The sequence below is a fragment of the Limulus polyphemus genome, unplaced genomic scaffold (assembly GCF_000517525.1).
Source record: "Limulus polyphemus unplaced genomic scaffold, Limulus_polyphemus-2.1.2 Scaffold6500, whole genome shotgun sequence".
NCBI lineage: Eukaryota > Metazoa > Arthropoda > Merostomata > Xiphosura > Limulidae > Limulus > Limulus polyphemus.
Window position 1 is genome coordinate 6,260 of NW_013672110.1, and position 14,358 is coordinate 20,617.

A 14,358-nucleotide genomic window follows, 5' to 3' on the forward strand; every position below is an offset into this window, starting at 1 on the left:
ATTCAAGTGAGTTTAAGAAAAAGCTTGGTAAGTATATGAATGATAAGGGCTGGATTTAAGATTTTTTTGATAATAGTTTTAGTTTAGTTTGGAGGATAGGACAGCCAGAATGGGCCAATAGGTCCAATGTTGTCCCAAGACATTATGTTATGTTAACTCTACTCTATTAATAAGTTTTTGAGAGACTAAAAACACAGGAGCTAAATTATCTGTACCAACTATACATTTTAAGAAGAGAAAAGAAATTATTTGCCTAAAAGTATATTAAAGACAAGCCTAGTGGTGTACATATCCCTTGTTTAAAGTAGCCTAGTGTGTTTATCCTTTGTTTTTTAACTTCTGTATAAACTTTATTATAAATCTTCTAGTGAAAAAATTTATTGACATTCGTTATTGCATTGTGAAAGCTCAATTATTATGAAAAACATGTAGCTGGATTAATTTGATAAAATTTAACAAAATGAGAATTACTCTTAACCATTGCAATGTATTTATATTTTACTTATTACTTATATTTCATTTATGGGTTTAACAAGTATCGGTGGAATCAAAGTATTACCACTCCTTACAGTGGTTGCAACACCTTTGTGTTTCTCAGTACTGAATATTAATTAAAAAACAATTATTGTTTCTTAAAATGACAGTAATAGTCATCAATCTAATAACATTATTATGATTGTGTTAAATAAATTAAGTACTAATAAAAATGTCTCTGTATTACAATAATTTATATATTCTTGTAATTTTAAATGTGTAACTACAAGCTACATTCCTTTCAAAAATTTAATATTTCTGTTTTAGCTATAATTTTTACATAACACAGATAGACTAAAACACCAATATAAATGTGTACATGCACAGTCAAGTTTAATTTTCTTCATATAAAGTTGATTCTTAACTGCTGATTAGTTATTTTGATATAAAAATTTAATGATATAACAAAACGTTTTAAACAGAAACAATGCTATTTTATTAGAAGTGATATTTTTACCAATAAGCCCATTTCTTACACTTTTTACACAACCACTAAGGATTCATACTAGAAAATACTTTTACATAATCATTTACCTACTTTTGTGAACTTTTAAATTTTTTAATGAAAAACTAATAATAATAATATTAAACTAAGCGTAATTAATTATATTACGTGTTGCCTATCTAAGTTTTAATTGCAAAAACTACAAATGTTTGAACAAGAACCCTACAATTTACACAGTTACATAACACAATATCAGCCTCTGGATTGTTCTTTTTTTTTTCTCCTTTGAATGCTTTACAAATTTGCTTGAATATATATATTTTTTCCCCCCACCAGGCAAAGATGCCTTTTAAAACTGCTGTTATTGAGACACAAAAATTCCTTGTAAACTGTCACACATGACAAGCCAGGATCAAATACTCAAACTGGGGAACAATATGCGAGGTGATGAGATTTCCTATTTTCGTTGCAGTTTGCATTTGTACAAACGATCAAAATTTCCTTTTCACGTTCCTTGTGAAAGAAGTAATAAACAGGAGAAGAATCCAGATTTTCACCGGAGCCATAGTTTGAGTCTAAGTGCATCTACTCCATTCAAATAATATCTAAAAAGTCGTTTGTCACAAACAAACCCCAAGTTTTCATAAAGTCGTAAAGCCGGTTTGTTGGTGATTTCTGTTTCTAGTACAACCTGCAAATAAAAGTTATTTTCAAAATAAAGTAATAACAACTAAAAGTAGTGTGAAATTTTTCAATACAAATCAAATACACAGCCAAATATTTTCTTTTTGAATAAAAAGTCACACGGTCCTTTCCAATCTCAAGATGTTGGATTGGATGATTCCTCTATGCTCTTTACCTATCTTAAGATGCATCATCTTTAAGATGTCCAAAATCTAATATGGGAAATATATCTTTGTGTAACATTAATATCAAGAGTTATAAGATTAGTTTAGTACCTCATTAAGGAGTTTCTTAAAAATTTGTCATTAATACAATATAATGATATAAATTTAAGTACATCATGATACTTCTAAGCTTTAAAACTAACATATTTTGTGTAGATCAATAGATTTTTGTATTCAAGACAATACTCCAACCAGTAAAGACAAATAAGAACTCTTACAAAACAATGTTTCAACTCATGACTGTTCAATCTGTTCAGCTTCTTGTGACACAACATATCAGCATACCCGTGGCTTTTTTTATTTCTTGAGTGTCCTTATGAGTTACTAGGGGAACATAGTATAGCTGTATGACTGCCACTAAAGTTTCTTGGGAAACACAGAAAAACTTCTTTACTCAAAAATATTTTAGAATTGACATTTAATTTTTTTTAACCTTTATTGAACATAATTCACACAAAAAAAGTTGAAAAAGTTCAAACTTACATTTTTTGTGCCCAAAGTATAGGTATATCTTTGCTAAGAATCTGTCATCACTTGACTTTAGCTTTTCTCATGATTTTCCTTCTCTTTTTTTGATTTTATCAGTATTAATCTCTTAGTTCCCAACCTTTTACGACCTTACAACAAATGACTGAACAACTACTAATGAAACTAAGCTTTCTAAACAACTAAAGGCAATGTTTAAATATCACTGAATAGAGCAGATTACAAACAATTCATGTCAACTTAGAGTGAATAAAGTTAGTGAGAAATACTTTATTGGTCGTGGGGGAAGTGACAAGACCTAGTTTCTTTCAGATGTTCTTTTCATTCCTGAGAATGTTTTTATGTTTAATCACATTTGTTTGAAAGCTACAGAACTTTTCTTCAATGACAAAACATCAGATGATGGCAAAATATTCTGGTGTTTCAAATCCTTATTTGTTTTAATATTATAGTAAAGTTTAATGTATTCAAAAAAACATAAATAAAGTACCTTATCATTTGTTAGATATAAACTGATTTCAGCCCAGAATATTGTTACATAGTCTGACCAAGTGCCATTTTAAACAGTGAGGCCCTAGGTTACCAATAAATCTTTTTTTTTTTTATGATTCATAACCAGAAATGGTTACAACTAGTACAATCAGCAAAATAGAAAATAAAAATATGTTAATGAGCATCAATCATGTTAAAACCAAAATGAGAACATGAAACAAGATTTTCTGATCAACACTGAAAGAAGAAAAAAAAAAGAAATTCCAAAATGACAAGAAGAATTTTTAATGTTTCTTTTTAAAAGTGTCTCAACACAATTTTGGAAATTTCACAACATAAAAAATTTGTTTCAAAACTAAATCAAATTTTTTTAAAGCTGAGACTAGATACTATTTAGTAAGTTTTTCCTAATTTTCATGCAATTTGATTAAGTATTTCCACTTAAAGAAGAAATGAAATCAACAGATATCAGTGATAGCCCCCTAGGTCCAAAAGGGTTAGATTATTAACACATTCGCTGCCACATACCCCACCAGAGTGACACAACTGAGTTATGGGCCACGTTACACACTGGTGGGTCACAGACAATTATGTTCTAAAACCAAATTTCTCTTGTGACATATGAATTTGGGACACCGAGACTGCTCTTTGGTGTCTCTTGAATGTTTACATTTTTGATACTCAATTTATTATGTTGCAGAGAACGTGTTAAAGATAAACAAGGGTATGCTAATACATCACACAAACAGCACTTTGATACCTTAAGATTTAATGGTTCCCAGGTGATACATTACTTTGTTTTGTAACATTTTCTCTATTGGATGAAGCTTGGCAGAGGTCAAGGATCTTTAAAGTGCTCTGAACAATGGTTGTGGATGTTAAAATGAATTAACAATGGTTTTGGATGTTAAAATGAATTAACAATGGTTGTGGATGTTAAAATCAATTAACAATGGTTTTGGATGTTAAAATGAATTAACAATGGTTGTGGATGTTAAAATGAATTGCAGCAGATTTATCAAGATATTCTCAGGTCCTTTTAACTACCTTGCAATGTTTTTCACCTATGTAGAAGTGACCACAGTAAACCATTGACTTTAAAACATAGGAGGAATTACCATTTATATAATAATTCTAAGAACTTATGAGTGAAAGTAAAGAAGAATATGTAATAGTATGTCAACTACACTACATCTTTTGTATCCAGAGCCTACAATACCAGGACTCAACAGGCTAGTTCTGATAGGAAAGATATAGCAGTAGTCTAAGTACTACTTATATTATCAACTGCATGAACAACAACAAGTGATTTTTGATTCACGTACTTTCATTTGTTGATGTAATAGCAGTAATGCAGTATCACCTAATACAAGGTCACTTTTCAAGATTATCACTAGATTTGGTTGGTGAAAGACAACCGTGTACTAATAAATGTCCAACGTTAGTGTAATGTTCGTACGAGATTGTGGGAGAAGATGTTTCTGTGTTGGATCATTTGAAGAATGTGTAAGGTCTTCAAGACTATGTCAGCATCTTTAGTGTTATGTGAATGGTGCAAGATGACAATGACTAGAGATATTTTGGATAAGGTTTTCTCCTGTGCGTGTTTGGATTTTGAGAGGTCTTTCTTAACTATGCGTTGGGCATATAACTAGATTTTCATGTCATTTGCTTTAGAACTGTAATCAGTATCTTTGGTGCATAGTCAGCACAGCCTATTAAAATGTAAATTAGGAATGTTACATTTTTACACAGAATAGATAGCTGTATGTAACACTTAGGTATCAGTGAGTTTGTAATACTTTTAATAATGTATACGTTATTAACTGCTATGTTAATGTTGAAGAAATACCTGAAGTATGCATGTGTAGGTACTTGAAATGGATGAAAAATGTTTGCAAGATCGACTAAACGAAAGAGTTCACATCATGTACACACCATGCTACTTCATATATAAGAATTAATTGCAACAAGATAAAATACAATCCTTAAATCACACAGTGAAACACTCTTTATGCTGGATGATCTTTCCTAAAACAATGGTTTTGTTTTAATAGTTGGTTTTACCAGTGTGAACTATGTTGCCATAGAAATAAAAATGGGTCTTAATTCTGCTGATCTATTTGAGGAGTATATTAGAGACCAAATGTTTTCCCAATACATCAGTATAATTCCTTTTTTATTAATAAATACTATGTAGATAATGCATTTGGCATTGCCAACTGTACTATAAAGTTTTCTTTTTTGTTTCAACCATTGTTTTAACACATTTTTAGAACTTCAAAGTTTTTTACGATAATATCAACCTTGTAACTCATAATGACAGTCAGGCAGCTATTATGTTTCTCTTGTAAGTTGTGCTGACAATCAAATAGCTATTCTGTTCCCTAGTAACTCATGCTGAAGTCAGGTAGCTATTCTGTTTCCTTAGTAACACATGATGACAGTCAGGCAGCTATTCTGCTCTCTTAGTAACTCGTAATGACAGTCAAGCAGCTATTCTGCTCCATTAATAACTCATAATGACAGTCAGCCAACTATTCTGTTCCCCTAGTAACTAATAATGACACTCAGGCAACTATTCAATTATATTGTAATTCATAATGACTTGATAGTTAAAGTTTCTTTACTTCTCACATTTTTCTCATTGTTGAAACTACATATTATTTCAAAGTTTTTCAATCTGCAGTCTTGTCACATTCTTGATCTAAATATTTGTAAAATTACCAACACTAGGCTTCAGATGCTTTTCTTTACGTTGCTCTAAGCAATTCATGGTTGATTCCACACAATCTTGTTCACATTGAGAACAAACATGTTGATAAACAACATAACAGCATTAAAATTTATGACTTCTGTTCTTTATCTTCAAAAAGGTCTCCTTTCTCAACACTGAAATTTGTGGATAGTTTCATTTCATGATACTTTTGATTTTGTTCTTTAAAACATAAGTTTTTACCCAAAGTGGGGGAATGGTGTAGAATGACACTTTATGAAAGTGTTCAAAAACCCCATTAAAAAAAATATACAAATATTGGGAATAATACATGGAAAACATTTTTTAACAACATATTTTTCATTTTTCACAATAGTTGTTGGTAATATGATAAGCACTATCACATACAATGTTCATTAAACTGGCCTTAAATTTAACAGATATAAAGTTGTCAACATGAATACAATCCTGTATATGCAGGATATGATATGATAAGCACTATCACATACAATGTTCATTAAACTGGCCTTAAATTTAACAGATATAAAGTTGTCAACATGAATACAATCCTGTATATGCAGTTTATGATACATTCCTATGTCTAGATGATCCCTAAACTTGTTAACATTAAGATATTGACCCTATTGCCCCCACCATCATTTTAAAATTCCTTTCTGCGTATGGTATTTAATTACATTCAAAATTTAATTAAACCACTTTCCTATCAATATATACCAATGAAATTAACATTATTATATATAATTTGAATTTTTATGTTTTCTAAGTTTTACTTACTTTGTTTCAAAGGAAACATTTCAAAAATATACTTAAACTGGAGTTTTTGTGTAACATGATCCACATGCTTTGAAAAATCTAGACTTTAGCAGTGGTTCACTCTTAGCCACAGCTGGCAATGTACATGAGTATGTGGACATTAGGGGTACATGTGGTTGACCTAGTGACGTGATATCCAAAGTCCTACAACTGTATTCATTGGGAAAGAAAAATTAATTTTCCAACCGTTGACAGTTGCCATGCTCACCCTCTATACTTTGCCTTGAGATCTACAACATACATATAGTTAGTTGACACAAGTGTATCTATAGTCGTTAGAAAGAGTTCACTTTACATGTACCTGCCATTCAGATTGTTGTCTGCTTGATCAACTATTGCAATTACAGTAGTTTCTTTCTTAAATATCCTATAGTTAGTGAGATAGTTAAATTGTATTTAGGTCTTACTTTTATATTTTAGTTAATTATGTATCGTGTGTGTTTTAAAAGTCATGTTTGAATAGTTTAATGATTTTTATAAGTTTAACTTGTTGCCTGGATTGTAAAAGGTTATAAACAAGATGGCACGTATAAGCTCCATATAGTTCTGGCAACGCGTCTCTGCAGGAAGTCTGCTGAAATACCCTCATAAAGCCCCACAGACTTTAGTTGACATGTGGGCATAAATGATAATAGACAAAGAATTTGAAATGAAAATTAAAAATAAACTATAAGTGAAAAGAAAAAGACATGAAATTATGCATATAAGAAAAATACAATTGTTCTAGTGGATTTCTATGAAGAGTTGAAAGGTATGTACATATTTCTATTTGTTAATTTTAAACATTTCATTGCACTGTATGTTGATGATAATATGTATAGTTAGTGATATAGTAGAGAAAATGGAAAATAAAATATAAAACTTACTTTAAAAACTTTTGATATTTATTTATGAGGTTTTAGACCATAAGATAAAAAAACAATTTTGTTTAACAATCCTTGTACAACTGCATCATTTTAAACAATCACATTGCTGCTATTTGAATTACATTCTGTAAAGGAACAGTGTATTGGAACTGAATAACAAAAGTTGCACAATAAACTTGTTCACCAAATCTTAAATTTGCCAGTGGTTTACAGATCTCCAAACTATTTAGATATTCATTTTTTTCAAAGGCTTTAATAAGAAAGTTAAGAAATGTTCAAGTGTATGGTTATAAGTGGCTATATTCAAAACTATTGGCCAAATAAGACAACTGCTTTTGTGTATTTTTGATAAAGCATATAAAATACAAGAAGAAGAACCTACCAGTCTAATTCCTTAGTATACTTTATCACTAGTTACTATAATTATTTTCCTAAAGAAATAGAAAGTGGAAAAGGATATATTAAAAAAATGGTTTATCTATAATTGCTTGACAACATTTTAAAATGCAGTGTATGCCCCTCATAAACTGTGTTATGATATTCTAAAACAGTTATCTTAAATTTCCAGGAACACAGTTACATTTTGAAGAATAAAATACAAAATACTTTGAAATCAAACTACCCAAAAATTTCAGTATGGAGCTTTAAAATCTGTGTTAAGTAAAGAAAACATTTTCAAGAACAGAATTAATAAACTTCAATAATCTTATGTTGTTTATCAATTAGTGCTAGGAGATTAGTGAAAGTTGCTTGTCAATTAACCTGATAAAAATGATGCCATTTTTAAACCCCATTCTGTGCATGTTACAAAGTTACATTCAAAAATTAATTAAACCACTTTACTATATACATATTTTAACGAAATTACTATTACCAAGTATGCTACAATTTAAAGTTTTATATTATCTAAGTTTTATTCCTTTATCTTAAAAAGAAACATCTTAAACAGCAATTAAAACTGTAGCTTTTACTGTCACGTGATCTGCTCGAAGTTACAACTCTTAAGTTTTAAGAGCTGTTATACAAGAAACTGTGAGTAGCTAACATAGACTGTCGGCTCATACAGTCAAAGTACACTTGCTGATGTATTTCATTACCATCTGGAAACATTTCAAGAATTTCTTCCCGTATCAAATGTTTTGAATATTTCTAAATTTAAGATACGCCATGCCCACTTGTAAAGTCGAAGCTGTGTTGCTAAGAGACAGTTTGAAGTAGATGGCATGCTCATAAAAAATAGAAAGAGCAAATTTCCCACTATCTAGTTAATAACCTGAAGAATCCTTTACCAGTGTATGGATCTGCAGTACAAGAAGAAAATAAGCTTAGTCCATCGTTCTCTCGAGGGGTAAGTTGTGCTTGGCAAGTGTTTCTCGCCTTATACGTATTAGTTTGTTAGACAGATTGCATTTAGGTTTTACATTTATATCTTAATTAATTATGTATTATTTGTGTTTTAAAATGTATATTTGAAAGGTTTATGATTTTTTTTACGTTTAACTTGTAACTTCGATTGTGAAAATGTCTAAGCAAGATGGCGTCATTCAAGTGTGCGAGTATTAGTGAAAGAATTTGTGCACAAGCATTAAACTATAATAACAATAGAGTACAGCAACGACATGTTCGCATACCAGCATCAACAATAAAAGACAATGAATTGGAAAGGAAAATTAAAAATAAACTATACGTGAAAAGATGAAATTATGGATATCAAAAAAGTTTCAAAAGACTTCCATGAAGAGCTAAAAGATGTGTAAATATTTCCATTTCCTAATTTTAAACATTTCATTGTACTGTAGTTATTATTATTATTAGATAATAACTAGTGCTAGTGACATATTAGAGAAAATGGAAAATAAAATACAAATATTTATCTTAAAACTTTTGATATTCATTTGGAAGGTTCTAGAAATTATGCAAATGAAATGTGAAAATTGTAAGATAAGAAATAATAATTTTATATTCAAAATGAAAATCAAATTGCACGTGAACTATTCAATCTGTTATTTAATAACATTAAATAACAAATGTTTTGCTATAAATAGTAGGACCGTTCATGTCAAATTGAAAATAAGCTCATCCACTAGTTTCACTTTTGTAAATAACTTTCACAAGAGTTGCGTATCTACTTACAATGTAAGTAGGTCAATATCATAGGTTTAATTGTCAGGCTCATTCATCAATTACATTCAAGTAATTGATTATTCTTACAAGGTTAATCTTTATATTTTCAGCTTTTTTTAAATTAATTTTTTAATTACCCTTCATTAGTATAATAGGCATCTTCTGGTGGTCCTCATTTATGAGTTTTGTTAAAAAAGTTTTTGCTTTAATCTAAATCCTTTTGCATAAATTGTTTTAAAGATAATCTGAACATTTCCTACTTGATCAGTCACTTAATGTCAATACAAACACTTGGTTGCTAATTTGTTTTCAAACTATGCAGTAATCCCCCATTAATCTTGTGTAAAACAAATATTGAAATCAACTTTTAGTATCATTGATAATGGTAATTTCCCCAAAAGAGGTCACCTGTTTTAACCACTCACACCACTGTACAGTAGTGTGTTGTCTGTCAGTCAGTCAGTAGACATTAAAATGAATTTGCAATTTCTACCATCATGATGTCAGCAAAATGTGTGCATTCCACGAATCATGAGAAGAATTATGTACTTTTCAGGCTACAACAAAGCATGACATATGAACTTGAAAAGCAAAAAATAAAATTATTCATTACTCTTAATTTTGGTTTTATTTACTCTTGAAACAGAACACTTTTGGGGACCCTGTGGATGTACATCTAGAAATATTTTTATTTAAATCATTATTGAAATTAGAAGCAATTAAGTAGCTAGTTAGCTAATTATGTACATTGTTTGAAAAGGATAAAATTAAAAATTATATTCAATAAATATGGATTAAGTCAGCAGGATATTTTGTTCTCACCTACCATACTCACTAAAACTAATTAAGCTTTTCTGACATCTTAATGAAAAAAATAATATAATTTCTGTAGATGTCACACATAATTCAACACAAAAACACTTTCATATACTGAAAAAAACATTTAGAGAAACTATAAAAAATTTCCAGCTCTGTCATTTGTTCGTAAAAAGTCTTCAAAACTTCACATCGATTGCCTTTAATCAATGATGCACAGACTAGACACTTTCCCACAAAATCATAAATTACTGCTTAAACCACTTTATTTACTAAGATATGAGTGAAAAGTGTAATTCTTGCTCTATCCAATAATATTTAAACTTTCTTTCTAGGTGTTTCCAATGCTGTGTTTCATTAAGATATGATCAAACCACTAGATGCAACATTATAAAAGGGTAACAACCAAGGCCTGAACAAAAAGTAAGCAAAGAATACAAGTAAAATGCATTAAAACTGAGAATGGAGTGATGGTTTCTTAAGAAAAAATAAAGCTAATCTTTAGTATGGGTAAGTGAGCTGTTTAAAGGTGAAATTCCTTGCAGAAATTAAAATTTGATTCATTTTTCTTCATGAATTACACTAAATAAATGTTAGAAAATGACAAAATATCGAGTCTAAAATATTTTTGAGTTAAAATTCTAGAAATGTAGTTAAAATTAAGATATTAAGTTAACTTAAAAAATTGTGACTCACAAAATTTCATTAGGGGAAAAAAAAATATGAAAAGCCAGAGGAAACCCTGTCTTTGGGTACAAAAATTTTAGATCTGGTTACTTTTTTAAATCCTAAGCTATTGTACATGAAAGTGTACCATATATGCAACATAGTAAAGCACCTGTAACAAGCTGAAAATATGATAAATAGCAGTTTCATTTTTAAAACACCACTAAAACTATTGACATTTTTGTGAATGGAAAATTAACATTACTTCTTCATATGTGTTGTTTTTCCCCCTTCTTATTACAGCTGGTTGATTGATCAAAAACACTCATTTTGATTATGTGATATTAATCAACTTTATTATAATTTCAGTCAATCAATTATTTTAAGTGATAATAATCAATGTACTTAAGTTAATTTCTCAGTTCTGTTACTGATACGTTTGTTTTCAATATGAAGGAAATTATGTGGGATCAACTACTTGTTTAGACCAGTGTATAAAAAAACATCTGAAGCTTGGAAATTGGTAGTTTTACAAATATCTAAATCAAGAATGTGACAGGGCTGCAGATGGAAAAAACTCTGAAATAATATAAAGGTTCAACAACAAGCAAGATGTAAGAAGTGAAGAAACTTTAACCATCAAGAAAGTTAAACCAAAGTTGAATTATAATTCGTCATCAATTGACATCCTCCTAATAACTCATAACAACAACCAGGCAGCTATTCTGTTTCTCTCATAACTTATAATGACAATCTACTCTTTCTTTCATAACTCATAATGATACTCAGCGATTATGATTCTCTCATAATTGATAACAATGATCAAACTATTCTATGCATTAGATGTATTACTATATAAAACAAATGTGTGATTCATATAAGTGATGCAATATAAATCAAGATAAATTATTGTTATTCTAAAACTATATGAAATACTACTGTTTAGATAAGCTATGAAAATCTTATACTAGATAAGTGACTTCAAAATAGGTATAACTTGAATTAAACTATTATTTACAACTGAAATACAATATTTACTTTTCTCATCCATATAAATAAATTCATAACACATGAAATAATTTGTACTTTGATAATAAATACGTCCATGTACGTGTTTATGTATACTAACCTCATCAGCTTCATCTGCTACCATGGCTCGAATTGCCTTTAGTACCAGATTGGAACCTAAAATCAGAAATGTTAATTAGGTAATCTTAATGAACAAAACAAAATCTTAAATTGCCATCTTGGTGATAACAAACACTTATATATATATTTAAGTACGAACTCATAAATACATCTAAATTTCTGATTTGTTTTACCTTTACTCTCACTGTCAGGTTAAGCAAAATGCTTAATCAGCAAAACACAAGTTGATGAATTAAAACAAACATACATTAATTGAACAAATAAGCAAAATTTCATCAAAAATAAAAATGTGACAAAACATCAAGGCATGATGTCTGATAGTAGAAACATTCAGATGTGACCAACACTTTTATAATAGTTACAGTAACCTCAGATTTTATGGTTATTAAAACTCTATGTATTCAACATCATTAACTTCACCATACCAAAAAAAAAAAAGACTTGCATTAACACCCACTCTGTGAACTGATAAAACTGAATTTGGGGGATTGGGTGGGCTACCAAATAGTTTAACAGTTGACAGTGTTTAAGTTAGAACCCAAAAATGTGCACTCCAATAAAGAGCTTGATCTTTTAATCTCTTGTTCCCCAGTGGGACAGTGGTAAGTTTATGGATTTACAACACTAAAATACAGGTTCGATTCCCCACCATGGACACAGCAGATAGTCCAATGTGGCTTTGCTCTCAAACAACCAACCAACCAATAACTTTTAAACTTTTTAAAATAACCAATAACTTTTTTACTTCTTCATAGCCTGTGCAAACTTGACCATGGTGGGCAATTCAGATTCCAAATATAACAAGGAGTTCAAATCTCCATTCAGAATTTAAAAAGAGGGAGTAGAAGAAAGCTTTGATTGGGAATAAACCCATCAAAAATGTCTCCATGACTCGTAGACTATGTATTAAACAGAAAGGTATTAAAATAAAAGTAAATATATAATATACTTTCATAGAAACGTTACTTTCACTAATTTAAACCAGTATTCTTTTTATATTCACTAGATAATCTAAAATGGGCTTAGTGACTTAGTATTGAAAAAACAGTATTAAGTAAATGTAATAAAAATGCATGAAACATTATCTCAAAACTTGAGTAGTATTGTATTTACAAAAGAAAAATTCCTTTATGTTTGTTATCCAACAAACTTTAAACCATACATAGACACTTAAAACTCATTAAATACTAAATAATAAGTTTAAATTTTTTTGCAATCATTACAAATAAAAAAAACCATGGTAATTTAGAAACTAGAACAATTTTATCTAGGTGTACAAAGTGTTTACCCTAAGCATGCAGAAGGGTCAAAGTGAGAATGTCACAAGCTTTTTATGGAGATAGATTCAAAATTTACTTAAAACTACTTTATCATCAATGTATGTTAATAACACAGGGATGAAAACATCTCGGTTTTAATTTCTTAATTTCAAAAGGAAATATTCAAGTAAGTTCTCATCTGCTCTTCTCTAAGTCACACAATGAGGTAGCACTTTGACTTCTCATTTACAGATTTTTCTCTTCCCATATAATGGTTTCAGTTTGTTCAACCAATTAGACAAACATATTACAGATAGACAATCTAGAATATGGATTTTCAACTTATCTATTTATTTAATATGATATCTCAATATCTGTTAAACCTACATGACATGCCCTTCCCATCTACTCATCTTTTAAGAAATGTCTACAATTCTTTCAGACAATGTTTGTGTTCATTTTTAAAAAACAACATAATGAACATAATATGAACTACATAAATCAGATGATTTCCTGTTTTGTCTTAGCAGTCAAAGGCAACAGTTCACAGGGAGAGCTTGATTTATTTAGACAAGACTGCTCTGAGCAACAATGGAATTTTTTGAACCTATTTACTTAGAAAGGCAGACAAATTATAGCAGTTTTGGGACATTCTATAACATAAGAAATTAAAAAGTTATGTTAGATAATTTGTTTGTTGTTAAATACAAAGCTACACAATGGGCTATCTGTGCTGTGCCTATCAAGAGTATCAAAACCTGTTTTTTAGTGTTATAAGCCTTCAGATTTACACTGAGGGGCTATGATAGGTAAGATAAATTAAATGGAAAAAATAAATAAATAGAAAATATTTCTTGTGATCTCTCTTCAAGGAACCTATACTTTCTTTAGGCATTCTTTTTTCTTGTGAAAAAATATTTAAATATTTGTTTTAAATTTACAGAAAGTTAATTAGATAACATGGTATCAGCTACTCGTAGTTAAGTATACGAGTTCAGTAGGCAACAGAAAATTTTTCTGATGAATGAAATCCTTACTTATTAACCATTTCTATACGAGTCAC

General features: G+C 29.5%; 1 protein-coding gene and 1 long non-coding RNA gene across 7 annotated transcripts in view; one reads left to right on the top strand and one right to left on the bottom strand.

Annotated features, from left to right (window-relative positions):
* Positions 1-772: 772 nt before the first annotated feature.
* The window catches only part of LOC106473777 (N-alpha-acetyltransferase 30-like), a 29,983-nt gene continuing 16,397 nt past the window's right edge, over positions 773-14,358 (bottom strand). For all 5 annotated transcript variants that reach the window (XM_013934458.2, XM_013934455.2, XM_013934456.2 and 2 more), the window contains exons 4-5: positions 12,017-12,072; positions 773-1,670 (exon numbers count right to left, since the gene is read on the bottom strand). In XM_013934458.2, the coding sequence (XP_013789912.1) occupies positions 1,533-1,670; positions 12,017-12,072 (194 nt within the window). In that variant the 3' untranslated portion in view covers positions 773-1,532. The remainder of the gene's footprint in view (positions 1,671-12,016; positions 12,073-14,358) is intronic.
* On the top strand, positions 7,129-11,828 carry LOC111089521. 2 transcript variants are annotated; one of them, XR_002613770.1, is made up of 3 exons: positions 7,129-7,166; positions 10,557-10,731; positions 11,344-11,828. It is a non-coding gene; the product is annotated as an uncharacterized LOC111089521 (long non-coding RNA). The 2 variants fall into 2 exon arrangements; XR_002613771.1 differs by having other exon boundaries at positions 10,557-10,644.